The 18946-nt window shown below is 40.6% G+C and overlaps 1 protein-coding gene across 1 annotated transcript in view; it reads left to right on the forward strand.

The window, feature by feature from the left end:
- LOC126416444 (RNA-binding protein 42-like) overlaps positions 1 to 18946 on the forward strand; it is a 351434-nt gene that overhangs the window by 326884 nt on the left and 5604 nt on the right. The window contains exon 6 of the mRNA XM_050084170.1: positions 2493 to 2627. Within this exon, the coding sequence (XP_049940127.1) occupies positions 2493 to 2617 (125 nt within the window). The 3' untranslated portion in view covers positions 2618 to 2627. The remainder of the gene's footprint in view (positions 1 to 2492; positions 2628 to 18946) is intronic.

The following is an 18946-nucleotide window of genomic DNA, read 5'->3' on the forward strand; positions in this document are numbered from 1 at the left end:
GCGTCAGGATCGTGCCACGATATTTCGGTTGACAGCCATGCAGCCATCTCTTGGTGAGTTCACAATGTGTAAATTGTGGCGAGACGATGTAATACCGACTACGCGGTTTGCCCTCAGTTGCCGAAGAGGAGCACTCCTCAGAACAAAAACAGATAAATATTCTGCAAAAAGCTACAATCGTGCGTTTTATTTTCGCGTGTCCTTCTTGGTTTTCGACCCTGAGAAATTTATAAGGAAAGTCATGTGCTGATTTCTTTTTCCTTCCGTAGTGTGCAGGCATTGTTGGGGGCCCTTTCTGCGCGGCACCGCACGGTGTGGCTGTCAACTTCGTTCTCTCTGGCTTAATTCGATCGAACACTTGATGGATTACGCCCAACTTCGGCAGGAGCGCGTTTAGCGTAACTTTCGTCTTTCCATTGCCGTCTGAGAGATTTTATGAAAAGCCAGAGGCTCACTGCCTAAAATAAGCGTGGACTGTCTTCCCAGAGGCGCAGATTCGTGGAACACGCCAGCCATCCAGCCTCTGCACGTGCTTAATGGATTAACTTAATAGAAGCCTCGCCGCAAGAGGTTCTGCGCTAAATTCCCCAGTACTTTTTGCCCTCCCTAGAAAGTGAATGTTCCCCAGCTTACGGCGTCCACCTCTACAGTTTGACTCTTTATCCAAACAAAGGTAGCGTATGGCATTCGTCACTGATGTGTGATAGGAGCGCTACTGTTAACGATTTATAAAAGATGTTAGTAAAAGAATATTCTGTGTTTTCAGAGGCGGTGTCATGGATCAGAATAATACAAAAATGTCCAGTAAACATGGATTCTAAAATGCATACCTTAAGAGCTATGAGCACTTGCTTTCTTTACTCTGAAGGGCGCTGATGACCTCGATGTTGAGCGCCCATAAACCCCAACACACACACTCTTTACTCTGAAACACATCTCTTCTGCTGTGAGCTCTTTGCTATTACGAACGACCTACAGAATGCTGTAAACAAATGACGACACATTGTTCTGCTATTGTCTTTGGATTCACAATGCAGTAAACATTTATTAGTGTTATTACTGTAAATCATATTCACAGTTCTGGGTAGGTGCAGTGCGTGCACTAGTTCTGGGTCAACAGAAACATCCGATCTCACGCGTCGGCTTTGACCCGTGACGTAAGGGTGTTGTGATGTGTGACGTCATTACGGCGCGGAGTTTTGTCGCTACTCGTTATGTCTAATGAATCAATATTGTTTTTTTCTTTTTTTTTATTTGTTTCTTTTTTTTATCTTTTGATTGACCTACACATTGATCTGTAGCGTAGCCCTGAATACGAGGTTAGGTTGGGAGTTTTTTTTTGGCGGGGGGGAGGGGGGGGGGGCGCAGCCCCCCCTGCCTGGCCTTGAGTACCACTTGTTTATTATTATCTTTGTTTGCTATCAATGTTAGCAGATTGTTCTTGTGAAACCTTTGTGTGTGTTGTTTTTCTATGTGTTTTCCTCTTTGTGATACGTATGCAACGTTTCTATATCCGCCATATTGGAATTGTCGTTTCCGCTATATTTGTGACGTCATGGGTCAAAGCCGACGGGTTAGATCGGACGCTTCCGTATTTCCGTAGTTCTAATGGAACCAGCTAGTTTTTTGATAATTACGTGAAATACTTTTACATTGTAGTTTTGTCCTTGCACTTGCCACCAAAATGGAGACCTATTATTCCCCACAGGAAATGGCAGAGATGATATGCTGTTCTTATGCTTGGATGATGCAAGCATCCTAAATGATGTGCAAACACTACAGGAATGCGCCTCCAATACCTGTCAGCGCATTGGTGAACAACCATCAGTTTTTCAGTGAGCACGCGATTCCCTAAGACGTTTTGCAGAAGCGTGCCTTACGTTGATTGGACACCTTATTGAGTACTTCCTTTAGCAAGGTTCAAAGGTGCAGGTCATATGCAGTGGCAAGCAGATTACATTAAAAGTTCTGCTGTTTGACACTAACAGAATAATGTGTCCTCATTTGTTCATTGAATTCTGTAGGTCGTTCATAATAGCACAGAGCTTCCAATTGAAAGGCTGTGTTTCACAGTAACAAAGATCAACAAGTACTCATAGTTCTTAAAGAGCCCCCATCATGGGTGACGGATCGCAGTGAAGCATCGTATGCTATATTGTCTGTAACTGATTGCTCGCCCCAACCGCGCCACATATGAACGATTTGCCAAGCATTTTCAACTAGTGTTATGAATGCCACTTTGTCGAGAAGTTTTGCTATGGAAAGTGAACTGTTGTGTGTAGCAGCAGCTCCAGGTAATTTCCAAATTCCCACGAATTCCTTCAAAAAATAAACTAAAAAAAGCGAGAATTATAATTTATTAAACTTGTTTTAAAATGCTGTTTTTGTAAGCAGTAGGTTATGCTTTAAAAAATGCTTATTGATTTCTTGTCATTCGGAAACTACTGAAGTTGGATTGCAATTATCTAAAGAACACATTTTATGTTCCGCAGGGCGATACGTGGGCAGCCGGCCAATTAAGCTGCGTAAGAGCACATGGCGAGCACGGAATATCGAGACCGTGCGGAAGAAGGAGCGTGAGAAGGCCACTCTCATCGGATTGCTGACTGGCAGGTGACACGTGAAAGGTCAGACTTCATTCTCCATTCGTCCCGATCCTCAGTAGGCAACCCTGAGTATAATGATGAAGAGTACAAGATGTGTCTATAAAGTAACAATACTCGTAACAAAAAAACATGCACGTCATCTTTGTTAAGGTCAGCGACCATAAACATGCACACACACACACAATTTTTCTGTCTTGGTCACAATTTGTTATTTCTCATTTTGATTACAAGTTTTGACTAACTGCCGTCATCGCATCTGTCATGAGACAAAAAGTGAAAACATGGGATACACCATTCTTTGCACACACTTAGGCCGCGTCCTAAGCGACCGATAGCGCGCGACAGCTTCAGGCGACAGAACACAACCGACGGTATGGTTACGGCAGTGTCCTACGTGAGCAGCATCTGTGTCGCTGCCTGTCTTCCGCTGCAACTGGCGATGTTTGAATTCAAACTGGTTTGAATCTTGTCGCTGCAGCACGCGCGACAGAGAGCGACAGCCACGTTGTCTTCTCGGCAAAGCAGTGGAGCGGACGCGACGACAGCTATGAAATGTTTGTCGTCCGATTTTACGAAAATTATTCGGTGAAAAAAATTTGATTCTTCCGCATCTTATAGCTTGATATCTTTAAACGATAAAGGTCTGAACTTATTTTCATTATTCGTCATAGTTACTGTGCAGCACGAAATTCAGTACATAGCTGCACGAAATTTTTAAGAATTTGCAGAGTTAAAATCACATTGCTTAGGCTCTCCGTATAGTTCATTGAAGGCCATACATTATTTCGTATGAAATGTAATTACTATATCTAAATTGCATTTAAAGTTGAGACCAGAACGATATCTCTTTTCATTGTTGAGATATTGGTTATATCCGCGGACGAATCGCTCGCGGCGCGGCCGAACCTTTCCTGCGCTTCGGGAATCAAGTGGTCGTAAAAATCGTCGGATCTCATAAACGGTTCAAGCTGTCGAAACGACGATTTTTGGAAATGATAGCACGCAGAAAGGACTATTTTATCGTATGATGAACACTCGAAGCGTTTTTGTAAACGCGTGAGCAGAGCGAAAACAAGACTCCCTATAAATTACACCATGAGGTTTTGTCCGAATTTTCATAGCCAAACAAAGGGAGAGAAACAGGTAAACGGGGTATCAAAATGACCAGTGTGAGGTTTAGTTTTGCATGAAAATATTTAAGTGCTTGAAAGTAATCAGAGTAACAACGAAGACTTAATTAATGAGTTGAGGAAAAATTGAAATATTTCACGAAAAGCTGCGCCAAGCTATTTAAATGAAGTGTCAAAAATTTCATTTGTTCAAGGCCTAGCTATTTTGCACATAAAAAGATACATTGGTGCGATATTTAAGTGTCGAAAAGGCTTCCTTCGAATCAAGTACGTTAGGAAGGCAAACGAGGAGTCAGTGAGATCATGCTTTCTGAGTAAAACTTGAAAATAAAAAAATGAAAGATTTCGGTCAAATATTTTATGAAATGATTTGTGTAAGTGAAACAAATAGATCAGAGAAACATTCTACACGCCTTTGTATCATTTACTTTTACAGACTATTTAGATTACTTGAAATGCTTGGCCTTAACACTGACTGCTGATGAATTATGTTCACAACATCAGATATATGTAAAATTTCATGTTTCATTGTAATTTATTAGGGATTTAACGTGCGTGATGTACTGGGATAGGTGCATATACACTTAAAGATCAAGCTCTTTGGCAAGACCTGAAAAATATACTTAGTGATGCAGTGTAAACAGTATGCATAAAACTTAGTATACAGATTTGTAACTGAGTCAGTTAATATATGAGGAACCCAGAATCGAACCCCGGACCTTTATGAAGCACATAGTCACGAATTGTAACACTACCACCACACAACAGTTACCTATTGTTTCTGGATATAAAGCTGTGTGTTTATGTGTGTTTTTAGGGTAGTTAGTCATCTAGTCAGTCATTCTTCTGCATTTATTGGCAGTTAAAAGTTCTTGATCATGTAAAAAAACATTCGTATTTAATTTACTAATGAGATAGTTGAATGCTCTTCTGCTCTTCCATGTGTTTTGGCTTTTGGAAGCTTTAATTGTTGAGTACTAGTAAAAGTGTTCCATAGATTTCACATTTGTTTTGAATACAGTCTGAGAGAGTCCTTTTAGTCAGCCATAGTGCCAGTAGTGTCAGTGTCATCGTAACTGCCGCCTGCATCATGCCTGTTGTGCAGCGAGCTACGTTAATTTAAGTATTAACTGTATTTTTCTTACTTGTCACTTCTTCTTCCGTGTGTTTTTGCTTTTGGAAGCTTTAATTGTCGAGTGCTAGTAATAGTGCTCCATAGGTTTCGCATTTGTTTTGAATACAGTCAGAGAGAGTCACTTTAGTCAGCCATAGTGCCAGTAGTGCTAGTGTTTGTTTTGAATACAGTCCAGAGACAGGTAGTGCTATTTTCATTGTTTTCTACAAGAAGTGTCTAGTAACCACAGTTTAGTGAACTATCAGCCGCCTTTAGTGAATTAGCAGTCTAGTTAAAAGTTGATTAACTCTCTACAGTAAATTGATTTCTTAGAATGGATAGGATGTGTGACTGCTGTGTACGGACGCAGGAGGAGCTGGCCACTGTTCGCGAACAGCTGAACGTGTTGATGGCCGCTGTCAGCCATCTTCAGGCTGCTGCTTCGGAGTGTAGTGGTAGTGGGGAGTCTGGTGCGTTGCATGGTACACTCCAGGTGTTACATGCTTCACCCACTGTCCCTGCTGTCGCGACATCTTCGTGGGTACTGGGCGCGGTTGGGCCACCCTCTCCCCAAGGGGAGTGGCGGGTTCAGCGGCGTTCGCGGCACACGAGGCGGAGGGTCAATGTGGAGGCTGGCTGTGTGGCATCGCCCGCTCAGCCTGTGAGTGGACATGTGGCCGCTCCTTCAGCAAGGCCCAAGCAGGCACACGGGGGGAAGGTTTATTAGTGATAGGGAGCTCCAACGTTAGGTGGGTGATGGAGCCCCTTAGGGAAACAGCGGAAAGGTCGGGGAAGAAGGCCAGTGTTCACTCTGTATGCTTGCCGGGTGGGTCTCATCCGAGATGTGGAGGAGGCCTTGCCGGCGGCGATAGAGAGCACTGGGTGCAGCCGACTGCAAATTGTTCCTCATGTCGGCACCAATGACTCCTGCCGCCTGGGTTCAGAGGTCATCCTCAGTTCATACAGGCAGTTGGCGGAGTTGGTGAAGGTGGAAAGCCTCGCTCGCAGGGTAGTATCGTTCCCAGAACCGATCACGGTCCTCTGGTTTGGAGCCGAGTGGAAGGCGTAAACCAGAGGCTCAGGCATTTCTGCGGAGATCTGGGGTGCAAATTTCTCGACCTCCGCTATCGGGTGGAGAAATGTAGGGTCCCGCTGAATAGGTCAGGCATGCGCTACACGCAGGAAGTGGCTACAAGGGTAGCGGAGTACGTGTGGAGTGCACATGTGGGTTTTTTAGGTTAGAAAATTCCCTCCCTAGGCCCGACAAGACACCTCCGGGAACGCGGCAAGGGAGGAGTAGGCCAAATGCAACAGGGGAAATAGTTCAAATGGCTCTGAGCACTATGGGACTTAACATCTGAGGTCATCAGTCCCCTAGAACTTAGAACTACTTAAACCTAACTAACCTAAGGACATCACACACATCCATGCCCGAGGCAGGATTCGAACCTGCGACCGTAGCAGCAGCGCGGTTCCGGACTGAAGCACCTAGAACCGCTCGGCTACCGTGGCCGGCTGCAACAGGGAATAACAATATTAATGTGCTAATAGTAAACTGCAGGAAAGTCTATAGATAGATCCCAGAACTGCTCTCTTTAATAAACGGTCACAATGCCCACATAGTATTAGGGACAGAAAGTTGGCTGAAACCAGATGTAAACAGTAATGAAATTCTAAACTCAGATTGGAGTGTATACCACAGAGACAGGGTGGACAGTGAAGGGGGAGGCGTGTTTATTGCGATAAGAAGTTCAATAGTATCAAAGGAAATTGACGGAGATCCGAAATGTGAAATAATTTGGGTGAAGGTCACGGTTAAATAAGGCTCAGACATGGTAATTGGATGTCTCTATAGGCCCCCTGGCTCAGCAGCTGTAGGATAATTTGGATAGTATTTTGAGTAGATTTCCCCACCATGTTATAGTTCTGGGTGGAGATTTTAATTTGCCGGATATAGACTGGGAGACTCAAACGTTCATAATGGGTGGCAGGGACAAAGAATACAGTGAATTTTTTTTAAGTGCTTTATCTGAAAACTACCTTGAGCAGTTAAACAGAGAACCGGCTCGTGGCGATAACATATTAGACCTTCTGGTGACAAACAGACCCGAACTATTTGAAACAGTTAACGCGGAACAGGGAATCAGCGATCATAAAGCAGTTACTGCATCGATGATTTCAGCTGTAAATAGAAATATTAAAAAAGGTAGGAAGATTTTTCTGTTTAGCAAAAGTGATAAAAAGCAGATTTCAGAGTACCTGACAGCTCAACACAAAAGTTTTTTCTTAAGTACAGATAGTGTTGAGGATCAGTGGACAAAGTTCAAAACCATCGTACAATATGCTTTAGATGAGTATGTGCCAAGCAAAATCGTAAGAGATGGAAAAGAGGCACCGTGGTACAACTACCGAGTTAGAAAACTGCTGCGGAAGCAAAGGGAACTTCACAGCAAACATAAACATAGCCAAAGCCTTGCAGACAAACAAAAATTACGCGAAGCGAATTGTAGTGTGAGGAGGGCTATGCGAGAGGCGTTCAATGAATTCGAAACTAATGTTCTATGTACTGACTTGGCAGAAAATCCTAAGAAATTTTGGTCTTATGTCAAAGCGGTAGGTGGATCTAAACAAAATGTCCAGGCACTCTGTGACCAAAATGGTACTGAAACAGAGGATGACAAACTGAAGGCTGAAATACTAAATGTCTTTTTCCAAAGCTGTTTCACAGAGGAAGACTGCACTGTAGTTCCTTCTCTAGATTGTCGCACAGATGACAAAATGGTAGATATTGAAATAGACGACAGAAGGATAGAGAAACAATTAAAATCGCTCAAAAGAGGAAAGGCCGCTGGACCTGATGGGATACCAGTTCGATTTCACACAGAGTATGCAAAGGAAGTTGGCTCCCTTCTTGCAACGGTGTACCGTAGGTCTCTACCGTTCGAAAGGATTGGAAAAGGGCACAGGTCATCCCTGTTTTCAAGAAGGGACGTCGAACAGATGTGCAGAACTATAGATCTATATCTCTAACGCCGATCAGTTGTAGAATTTTGGAACACGTAATATGTTACAGTATAATGACTTTTCTCGAGACCAGAAATCTGCTCTGTAGGAATCAGCATGGGTTTCGAAAAAGACGATCGTGTGAAATCCAGCTCGAGCTATTCGTCCATGAGACTCAGAGGGCCATAGACACGGGTTCTCAGGTAGATGCCGTGTTTCTTGACTTCCTCAAGGCGTTCGATACAGTTCCCCACAGTCGTTTAATGAACAAAGTAAGAGCATATGGACTATAGACCAATTGTGTGATTGGATAGAAGAGTTCCTAGATAACAGAACGCAGCATGTCATTCTCAATGGAGACAAGTCTTCCGAAGTAAGAGTGATTTCAGGTGTGCCGCAGGGGAGTGTCGTAGGACCATTGCTATTCACAATATACATAAATGACCTTGTGGATGACATCAGAAGTTCACTGAGGCTTTTTGCAGATGATGCTGTGGTGTATCGAGAGGTTGTAACAATGGAAAATTGTACTGAAATGCAGGAGGATCTGCAACGAATTGACACATGGTGCAGGGAATTGCAATTGAATCTCAATGTAGACAAGTGTAATGTGCTGCGAATACACAGAAAGAAAGATCCCTTATCATTTAGCTACAAAATAGCAGGTCAGCAACTGGAAGCAGTTAATTCCACAATTATCTGGGAGTACGCATTAGGATTGATTTAAAATGGAATAATCATATAAAGTTGATCGTCGGTAAAGCAGATGCCAGACTGAGATTCATTGGAAGAATCCTAAGGAAATGCAATCCGAAAACAAAGGAAGTAGGTTACAGTACGCTTGTTCTCCCACTGCTTGAATACTGCTCAGCAGTGTGGGATCCGTACCAGATAGGGTTGATAGAAGAGATAGAGAAGATCCAACAGAGAGCAGCGCGCTTCGTTACAGGATCATTTAGTAATCGCGAAAGCGTTACGGAGATGATAGATAAACTCCAGTGGAACACTCTGCAGGAGAGACGCTCAGTAGCTTGGTATGGGCTTTTGGTGAAGTTTTGAACATACCTTCACCAAGGAGTCAAGCAGTATATTGCTCCCTCCTACGTATATCTCGCGAAGAGACCATGAGGATAAAATCAGAGAGATTAGAGCCCACACAGAGGCATACTGACAATCCTTCTTTCCACGAACAATACGAGACTGGAATAGAAGGGAGAACCGATAGAGGTACTCAAGGTACCCTCCGCCACACACCGTCAGGTGGCTTACGGAGTATGGATGTAGATCTAGATGTAGATGCATATTCGAAGAATTTGTCTGGTGATATTCATAGTTGATGATATTTATGAAATTCTCCATGGAGATTCCTCCATTTGTAAATTTCATGCACAGCATTCCTTTTCACGTTATTTTCTTAAGTAAACCAAATTTTGTAGCCTTACTCTCCAACTACAGTATTATACAGTTTAGGGGCGCCATTTTATAGAAACAGCTGATTGTCTCTAAGCAGCCATCTTGTAGCGCGACATGGTCACTTGCACGCAGGACACCCAAGATTGTCGCCCGATTCTGTTGCTTGTCGCTGGAGTGTCACATATCCAGAAGTCGCTCGCTGTCAGTCACTTCTGTTGCTCACATAGGACACGGTCTAATACATCACGTAATTTGTCACCTCCAAATTTTGAGCCGGTTCTGGATAACTTATTCTCTCTGTATCATTGGAACATTCAGAGACATGGAAGGATAGGTGTGATGTTGGGAAGAAATCAGATGTCATAAAAATATTTTTCATGAGAATAGATAACTCACTCTTGGATGCACATTTTTCAGTAAACCATAAAAAGTACAAGTGCTGACAAAAAACAGGACACAAATATAGTAATGTACATGCGTAATACACACCAAATACTTTCAAACATCAATACAATGTAAATCGTCAAACAATACATACTCTTACAGTCCCCATTAAGGAGGTAAATTATTCAACAGCTACTATATGGTACTTGAGGCATACTGACAGCACATTTTATCAGTCATGAATAAAATGTAATTAAAAATCTAGTATGTTAAGTAATGATTAGAATGACGCCCAACAACAGCAGAAAACAGTCAGCAATAGGATATAATAAAAATCATAGGAAAATGACTCCATGGCAGCCAGTGTACACGCCATGTGAGCCAATAGAAATGAGGTGGAGGTGAGGGAGGGCTGGTGTCAAGGCACTCAGATGTCGTAACAGGTCATAAAAGATGTCACAAAACTAATTTTTACTAAAACGTGTCTATTCGTTTATCATTCGTTGTGACTGCCTTTTACTGTTACAATATATCTCAAGCTATTATTTTATTCATGGCTGTAATTTTCAGCAACTGTAGTATATACTTTTCACAATAAAATTCAGTCATTAGTTGCAATTATATTTTATTACTCCTTACCAATTTTGACAAATAAATCTGTCATCTTCAGAAGTTTAGAATTGGTTTAGCAGATGTCAATATCTTCTTCATAAAAACATAATGCCATGGTATGTCCAGAAATGTAAATATTGTACGTGATTATTGTAAACACAGATTGAGGAGGAACAAGACTTTTGGTCAGGTGATTACAGGGTTATAAATACAAAATCAAATAGGGGTAATGCAGGAGTAGGTTTAATAATGAATAAAAAAATAGGAGTACGGGTTAGCTACTACAAACAGCATAGTGAACGCATTATTGTGGCCAAGATAGACACAAAGCCCATGGCTACTACAGTAGTACAAGTTTATATGCCAACTAGCTCTGCAGATGATGAAGAAATAGATGAAATGTATGACGAGATAAAAGAAATTATTCAGGTAGTGAAGGGAGACGAAAATTTAATAGTCATGGGTGACTGGAATTCGTCAGTAGGAAAAGGGAGAGAAGGAAACATAGTAGGTGAATATGCATTGGGGGGAAGAAATGAAAGAGGAAGCTGCCTTGTAGAATTTTGCACAGAGCATAACTTAATCATAGCTAACACTTGGTTCAAGAATCATAAAAGAAGGTTGTATACCTGGAAGAATCCTGGAGATACTAAAAGGTATCAGATAGATTATATAATGATAAGACAGAGATTTAGGAACCAGGTTTTAAATTGTAAGACATTTCCAGGGGCAGATGTGGATTCTGACCACAATCTATTGGTTATCAACTGCAGATTGAACTGAAGAAACTGCAAAAAGGTGGGGATCTAAGGAGATGGGACCTGGATAAACTGAAAGAACCAGAGGTTGTAGAGAGTTTCAGGGAGAGCATAAGGGAACAATTGACAGGAATGGGGGAAAGAAATACAGTAGAAGAAGAATGGGTAGCTCTGAGAGATGAAGTAGTGAAGGCAGCAGACGATCAAGTAGGTAAAAAGGCGAGGGCTAATAGAAATCCTTGGGTAACAGAAGAAATATTGAATTTAATTGATGAAAGGAGAAAATATAAAAATGCAGTAAATGAAGCAGGCAAAAAGGAATACAAACGTCTCAAAAATGAGATTGACAGGAAGTGCAAAATGGCTAAGCAGGGATGGCTAGAGGACAAATGTAAGGATGTAGAGGCTTGTCTCACTTGGGGTAAGATAGATACTGCCTACAGGAAAGTTAAAGAGATCTTTGGAGAGAAGAGAACCACTTGTATGAATATCAAGAGCTCAGATGGCAACCCAGTTCTAAGCAAAGAAGGGAAGGCAGAAAGGTGGAAGGAGTATATAGAGGGTTTATACAAGGGCGATGTACTTGAGGACAATATTATGGAAATGGAAGAGGATGTAGATGAAGACAAAATGGGAGATGCGTGAAGAGTTTGACAGAGCACTGAAAGACCTGAGTCGAAACAAGGCCCCGGGAGTAGACAACATTCCATTAGAACTACTGATGGCCTTGGGAGAGCCAGTCATGACAAAACTCTACCATCTGGTGAGCAAGATGTATGAGACAGGCGAAATACCCTCAGACTTCAAGAAGAATATAATAATTCCAATCCCAAAGAAAGCAGGTGTTGACAGATGTGAAAATTACCGAACTATCAGTTTAATAAGTCACAGCTGCAAAATACTAACGCGAATTCTTTACAGACGAATGGAAAAACTGGTAGAAGCGGACCTCGGGGAAGATCAGTTTGGATTCAGTAGAAATGTTGGAACACGTGAGGCAATACTAACCTTACGACTTATCGTAGAAGAAAGATTAAGAAAAGGCAAACCTACGTTTCTAGCATTTGTAGACTTAGAGAAAGCTTTTGACAATGTTAACTGGAATACTCTCTTCCAAATTCTGAAGGTGGCAGGTATAAAATACAGGGAGTGAAAGGCTATTTACAATTTGTACAGCAATCAGATGGCAGTTATAAGAGTCGAGGGGCATGAAAGGGAAGCAGTGGTTGGGAAAGGAGTGAGACAGGGTTGTAGCCTCTCCCTGATGTTATTCAATCTGTATATTGAGCAAGCAGTAAAGGAAACAAAAGAAAAATTCGGAGTAGGTATTAAAATTCATGGAGAAGAAGTAAAAACTTTGAGGTTCGCTGATGACATTGTAATTCTGTCAGAGACAGCAAAGGACTTGGAAGAGCAGTTGAACGGAATGGACAGTGTCTTGAAAGGAGGATATAAGATGAACGTCAACAAAAGCAAAACAAGGATAATGGAATGTAGTCAAATTAAATCAGGTGATGCTGAGGGAATTAGATTAGGAAATGAGACACTTAAAGTAGTAAAGGAGTTTTGCTATTTAGGGAGTAAAATAACTGATGATGGTCGAAGTAGAGAGGATATAAAATGTAGACTGGCAATGGCAAGGAAATTGTTTCTGAAGAAGAGAAATTTGTTAACATCGAGTATAGATTTAAGTGTCAGGAAGTCCTTTCTGAAAGTATTTGTATGGAGTGTAGCCATGTATGGAAGTGAAACATGGACAATAACTAGTTTGGACAAGACGAGAATAGAAGCTTTCGAAATGTGGTGCTACAGAAGAATGCTGAAGATAAGATGGGTAGATCACGTAACTAATGAGGAGGTATTGAATAGGATTGGGGAGAAGAGAAGTTTGTGGCACAACTTGACTAGAAGAAGGGATCGGTTGGTAGGACATGTTTTGAGGCATCAAGGGATCACAAATTTAGCATTGGAGGGCAGCATGGAGGGTAAAAATCGTAGAGGGAGACCAAGAGATGAATACACTAAGCAGATTCAGAAGGATGTAGGTTGCAGTAGGTACTGGGAGATGAAGAAGCTTGCACAGGATAGAGTAGCATGGAGAGCTGCATCAAACTAGTCTCAGGACTGAAGACCACAACAACAACAACAAGATTGATAATTTATAGTCACTATATCACATCTATGTATGAGGGTGATTCAAAAAGTAACAGCAAACTATTTTTTGTGAAGCATATACTTCCCTTACAGATACAAACAAGATTTTATTTTTTCAACATAATACCACTCCATTTTGATACACTTCTCATACTAATGAACCACCTTTTCTATTCCATTTGAATGAAAGATTTCCGGTTGTGCCCACAACCAAGAGTGCACCGCTTCTTTAAATTCATCATCACTTTCAAATCATCGTCCTCTGAGAGCATCCTTCAGGGGTCCAAACACATGGTAATCCAAAGCAGCGAGTTCATGACTGTACGGAGGATGTGGTATGACCTGAAATCTCAGTCTCCAAATGACAGCAAGAGTTGCAGCTGTGGTGTGGAGGCGTACATTGTCATGACGGATAAATGCCTCTAGACAGAAGTCCTGTGCGACAGCTCTATATTTCTGGCTTTAGCTCAGTCCCCAACATGTCATTGTACTGGGTCTTTTCACTGTTTCACCCTTTGCTCATAGTGCTTCAAAATCAGCCCATTCATATCCCAGAAAAGGATGAAAAGCAACTTTCTGGCAGACGGCTGCGACCTGAAGTCCTTCTTGGCTGGAGAAGATGGGTGTTGCCATTCTGAATTCTGTCTTTTGCTTTCAGGTTCATAGTGATGCACCCAGGTTTTGTCTCCTGTGACAGTACGTGTCAGAAAACCTTGTCCTCCAGTTTGCATCAGATATGATGTTGCATCCTGAACACGTGTCATTTTGTGGGCATCTTGGGCTCACATCGTGCACATGATAAGTGGTACTTGAGAACCTCATTAATAGTGGTCTGAGCAGATCGACAGTGATACTCAGTTTCCTGACTAAAACTTCTACAGAAAAGCACTGGTTCTCACGAATCGTAGCATCAGAGTTTCCTGCATTCTTTTCAGGAACGGTCGTAAAGTGACGACCAGAACGTTGCTGTTCTGTGACTGACATAAATCAACTTTTAAAGACATCTACTGACGTGTACTCTCTTCTCTCACTAATGCATCTATTTCCATACCTTTCCAACATCCTTCTATGGATTTGTTGAGATTTTACGCCCTCCGACCACAAAACTCGTATTTCTACTCACTTTTCTTCTATGGTGCACACAGCTAGGGACACAGCCATTTTGTTTCAACTGTCTTTCTTATTCAGCTTGTAATGCAATCTTTCATGTATGTCGGAGATTTTTTAAAGAATGCATTTCACTTCCTGTGAGTTTCAAATGCATGATGTTTTACTTGTACTTAATACTGATAGTTTGCTACTACTTTTTGAAGTGCCCACATATACATATATGTATTTATTTCTATGGAGTCCATGGCATTTGTGTGCTTTGTATAGGATTTTAAGAATTTCTGTAATAAGGTCTAGATTACACTTGTTGGAATTTAAATGGTTCCCTAAAGCACTTTTGTTGGGCTTGTACATATGCTCCCTAAACCTTGTTGCAAAATTCCTGCAAGTTTGGCCTATATAAAATTTATTGCAATCCCTGCATTTTAGCTTATACACTCTATATCTCAAAAATTTGTTTTCATCATTTTGTATGGAATGCTGCACCCCTTTATCTAAATTTCTATTGGTAACAAAATCCAACTTTGAGATGAGCGACAAACTTAGTTTTGGTCTCTTTTTTGCTTTTCATAGTTTTTCCTTTTATCTTAAATCTTTCTTTACACCCCCTATACACTACATCTTTTAACACCATCAGTCATCTATTCCTGTGTAGTTATATTTAATTCATGTTCAGTAGCAACATTATCAGGAGTTAATTCGAAGAGTGTGTTCATCATTGATCTAAAATGCCCATTTGTAGGAATTTGGGTGAAATGAGTCTGCACTAATAATGATGTCTAAAGTGGTTGGTTTTTGGAAAGTGTTCATAGTGTCCTATGATTTTTCATTAATTAAATATCTAAGGGGCTAATGTGAGTACAACCTGATATTTTCAGAGAATGATTTTTCATCATAGATAGGTCAAGTGTCGTCATAATTTTGTAGAAGGGACGCATTGGGACATTAATGACACTGCCAAGAAATTTAAGTGGATGCAACCAAAAATTAAATTCGCAGTAGAGATTTGAAAAGAAGAAAGCTTTTTAGATCTTTTGTTAGAGGAAGATAATGGGACACACTCTGTTGATACTTTCTGAAAACCAACCACTTCAGATGTGATTATTGATGCAGCCTGTGTCATACAGATTCCCACAAATCGGCTTATTTTAGGTCAGTGATAAAAGACTTTCCTCAAATAACCTCTTAATAATGTTGCTGTTGAAAGAGAATTAGATGTAATTACACAGGTAGCGATGGCTAATGGTTTTAGTGTATTGGAGCTGTACAGAAAGATTAAAGTTAGAAAGAGGAGACATGAAAAAGAAACAGCAACCAAAACTAAGTTTATCTATATGATGTACTGGGTGTCCCAAAAAGAATGACCCAATTTTAACTTGTAATAATATTGAGACAAATGTCACTAGGTGACTGAAACAGTGCTAAATGTAATCGGCATGGTCTAGAGTTTTAGAAAAAATCCACTAGATGTCACTACAAGCACTGACCTGGAGCATGCAGCCAGTCTTGTGCAATATGGCTTCCGTGCAACAGAAGGTGGATTGTGTTATTGAATTTATTTGTGCTCAGTCAGTGAATCAGTGATTGCAGTTCAGCGGGCGTTTCATATTCGATTTCGTGCTAAACTACCATCACCAAAGAACATTCGATGGTGGTATAAACAGTTTGAAGAAACAGGGTGCCTCTGTAAAGGCAAAAATCCTGGCCAGCCACGTGTTTATGAACAAACAGTGGAACAAATCCAATGAGCATGTGAGTGGAGCCCCCACAAGTCTACACGTCGTGCTAGCCGAGAACTTGCATTACCACTCGTGACAGTGTGGCGTGTGTTAGGGCGTTGTTTAGCCCTCAAACAGTACCAATTACAACTGTTACAAGCCCTTGAAGATACTGACAAAGTGAAGTGAGTGGACTTTAGCAATGCTATTCTAGAGGACATGGAAGATGACACTTTTATGTCACATTTGATATTGAGCCATGAGGCAACTTTCCATATTAGTGCTAAGGTTCACTGTCATAATGAGCGTATATGGGGGCTCGAAAATCCTCATGAAACAATTGAACACCAACTCGATTCACCAAAAGTGAATTTTTTTTGTGGCTTCGCAAAGCAAGGTTTATGGACCATACTTTTTTGAGGAAGAAACCGTAACAGGACAATCATACCTTGCAATGCTACGGAACTGGTTATTCCCACAACTTGACTCTGACAGTTTCATCTATCAGCAAGATGGAGCACCACTGCACTGGCACAACAGTGTGTGCAGTTTCTTCAATGCCAACGTACCTCAGTGTTGGATAGGGCATGCAGGACAGCGAGACCAGGTTTTATACTCTCGGCCTCCTAGGTCCCCTGACTTAACACCATGTGATTTCTTCCTGTGGAGATACGTTAAACAATGTGTTTACGTTCCTCCCTTACCTCCTGACACTGATGAACTAAAAACCAGAATATCAGTTGCTGTAGCTTCAGTGACAGCAGACACCTTACGCTCAGTTCTGGATGAATTCGGCTATCAGCTAGATGTCGCCCGTGCAGCCAATGGAGGACTTATTGAACATTTATGATGGATTTTTATAAACCTCTGTCTTTTCTGAGTAATTTAGTATGCAATTTGTCGGTGTTAAGCCCTTCTTCCGGTCATTCCTTTTGGGGCACCCTGTATAATGGCCCACTTTGTAAGGTCATGAAACCATTTAAAAAATCATCTAACAAGTTGGGTTTCGTACTAATAGAAATTTAGATATCATGTCATTCTGTAGAAAATAATGAAAACAAATTTTGAGGTATGGAATGTATAAACTCAAATGTAGGGACTGAGAAAAATTTAATAGAGGTCAAATGGATGGAATTTTGTAACAAGGTATAGGGAGCATACGCATGATCTGACAAGATTGATTTGGGGAACCATTCCAAGAACTGTGATCCAGACCCTATTACAGAAAGCCTTCAAATCGCACTCAAAGCACCCACAGGCCATGTACTCAATTACTTTGGAAGAACTCAACATATATTCTCACAGAAAAAGGCAGTCACAATGAGTGCTAAAAGAGCAGACATATTTTAGTAAAAATTGGTTTTGAGACATGTTTTATGATCTGTTATGACATTCAGTTACTTGTCAAGCCAGCCGCATTACCTCCATGCAATTTGTATTGGCTCTATTGGGATTGTGGACTGATTGCCTTGGAGTAACTGTCCTATGATTGTGTCATTGCTTTGTATTATATTCTGCTGTTGACTATTGCATTTGGTGCTGCAATATTTTGCACATATGTTCTACAAATCTTATGTTACATAAAGTTCGTTAAAATCTCACGAGAACCATATAGATGCACATGTATTAATCCATATTGGTTTGTCTTGTTAATCATTACTTAATGTATTAGATTTTTAATTTTATGCATGTTTGATAGAGTGCATTGGCAGTGTGCCTTGAGCACCACCTGGTGGCTGTTGAATAATTTACTTCCTTACTGGTGACTGTGTTGCTGCCGGTATGCACCTGCCCCTGTAAGAGAACATGCTATTTGATGATTTACATTGTATTGATGATTTGAAGTATTCGGTATGTATTACTCATGTTTATTACTGTATTTGTGGCCTATTTTTTTGTGATCATTTCTCGTTTTTATGATTTATTGAAATAATGTGCATACCATAAGTACTTAACGCTTCTTATGAAAAATGTTTTTGTAATGTGGGCAAATAATTGTATATACCATGTTTTATTTTTCCTCTTATGACAGATGTGATGATGGCAATTAGCTGAAATGAGTAATCAAAATAAGGAATAGTAAAGTGTGACCAAGACAGAAAATTTTTCTTTGTGTACATGATACTTGTGTTTGTACATAATACTTGTGTTAAGAAGACATTCTGGAGACAATTCAAATTAAATACTAACTTGCATGTGAATTTCCACAAGTAACAGTACGCTACTCAAAGACTTTGTACAAACAACTGGTTGGGCTAGTGAATGTCTTGCTAATCCACCACTGTACCCTTCAACACAGTTAATATATTACAGGTGTCTTGTAAACACGTTATGTGTATAATAAGCCAAAAAAATGCTGCTATATTCAAAGTTTTTGTGTTAAGATGTTATTGTCTGATGCTATAAAACCTTTTTGGCTCCATAGTCATTGCCAAGCCATCTGCAAACATAATAGTTGGTACTGCATCTATCAATGTCTGTCTGTAACTAATAACTATTTTACTTATATCTGATGTAGTATTTACTTCTATAACACATCATTAACAAATTCCACTACTGAAATGTTGCATATCTAGAGAACAACAATTATGTCTGCACTACACCTACAAGAAGTAGCTATACAGCATATTAGACTGTGGCAGCGTTAACAAAGTGTTATGGAAGTAAGTACTACAGCACATTTATATGAAATTGTTAATAGTTAGCAACCAACATTGATAGATGCACTAACAACTCCATATGTTTGCAGGTAGCTTGACATTGGCCATGTAGCCGAAATAATAGCATCAGAAAATAATATCTTAATAAAACGTCTTTGAATATAGCATTGTTTTGGCTTATAATACGCACAGTACAATAAGTGCAAATGTAAGCAATTAATGTGCTGTTTATTGCTCCATCTTACAGTGTGAGTTCTTCAGTGTAGGTTGATTGATTCACACTG

Source organism: Schistocerca serialis, chromosome 8 (genome assembly GCF_023864345.2).
Source record: "Schistocerca serialis cubense isolate TAMUIC-IGC-003099 chromosome 8, iqSchSeri2.2, whole genome shotgun sequence".
Classification (NCBI taxonomy): Eukaryota; Metazoa; Arthropoda; class Insecta; order Orthoptera; family Acrididae; genus Schistocerca; species Schistocerca serialis.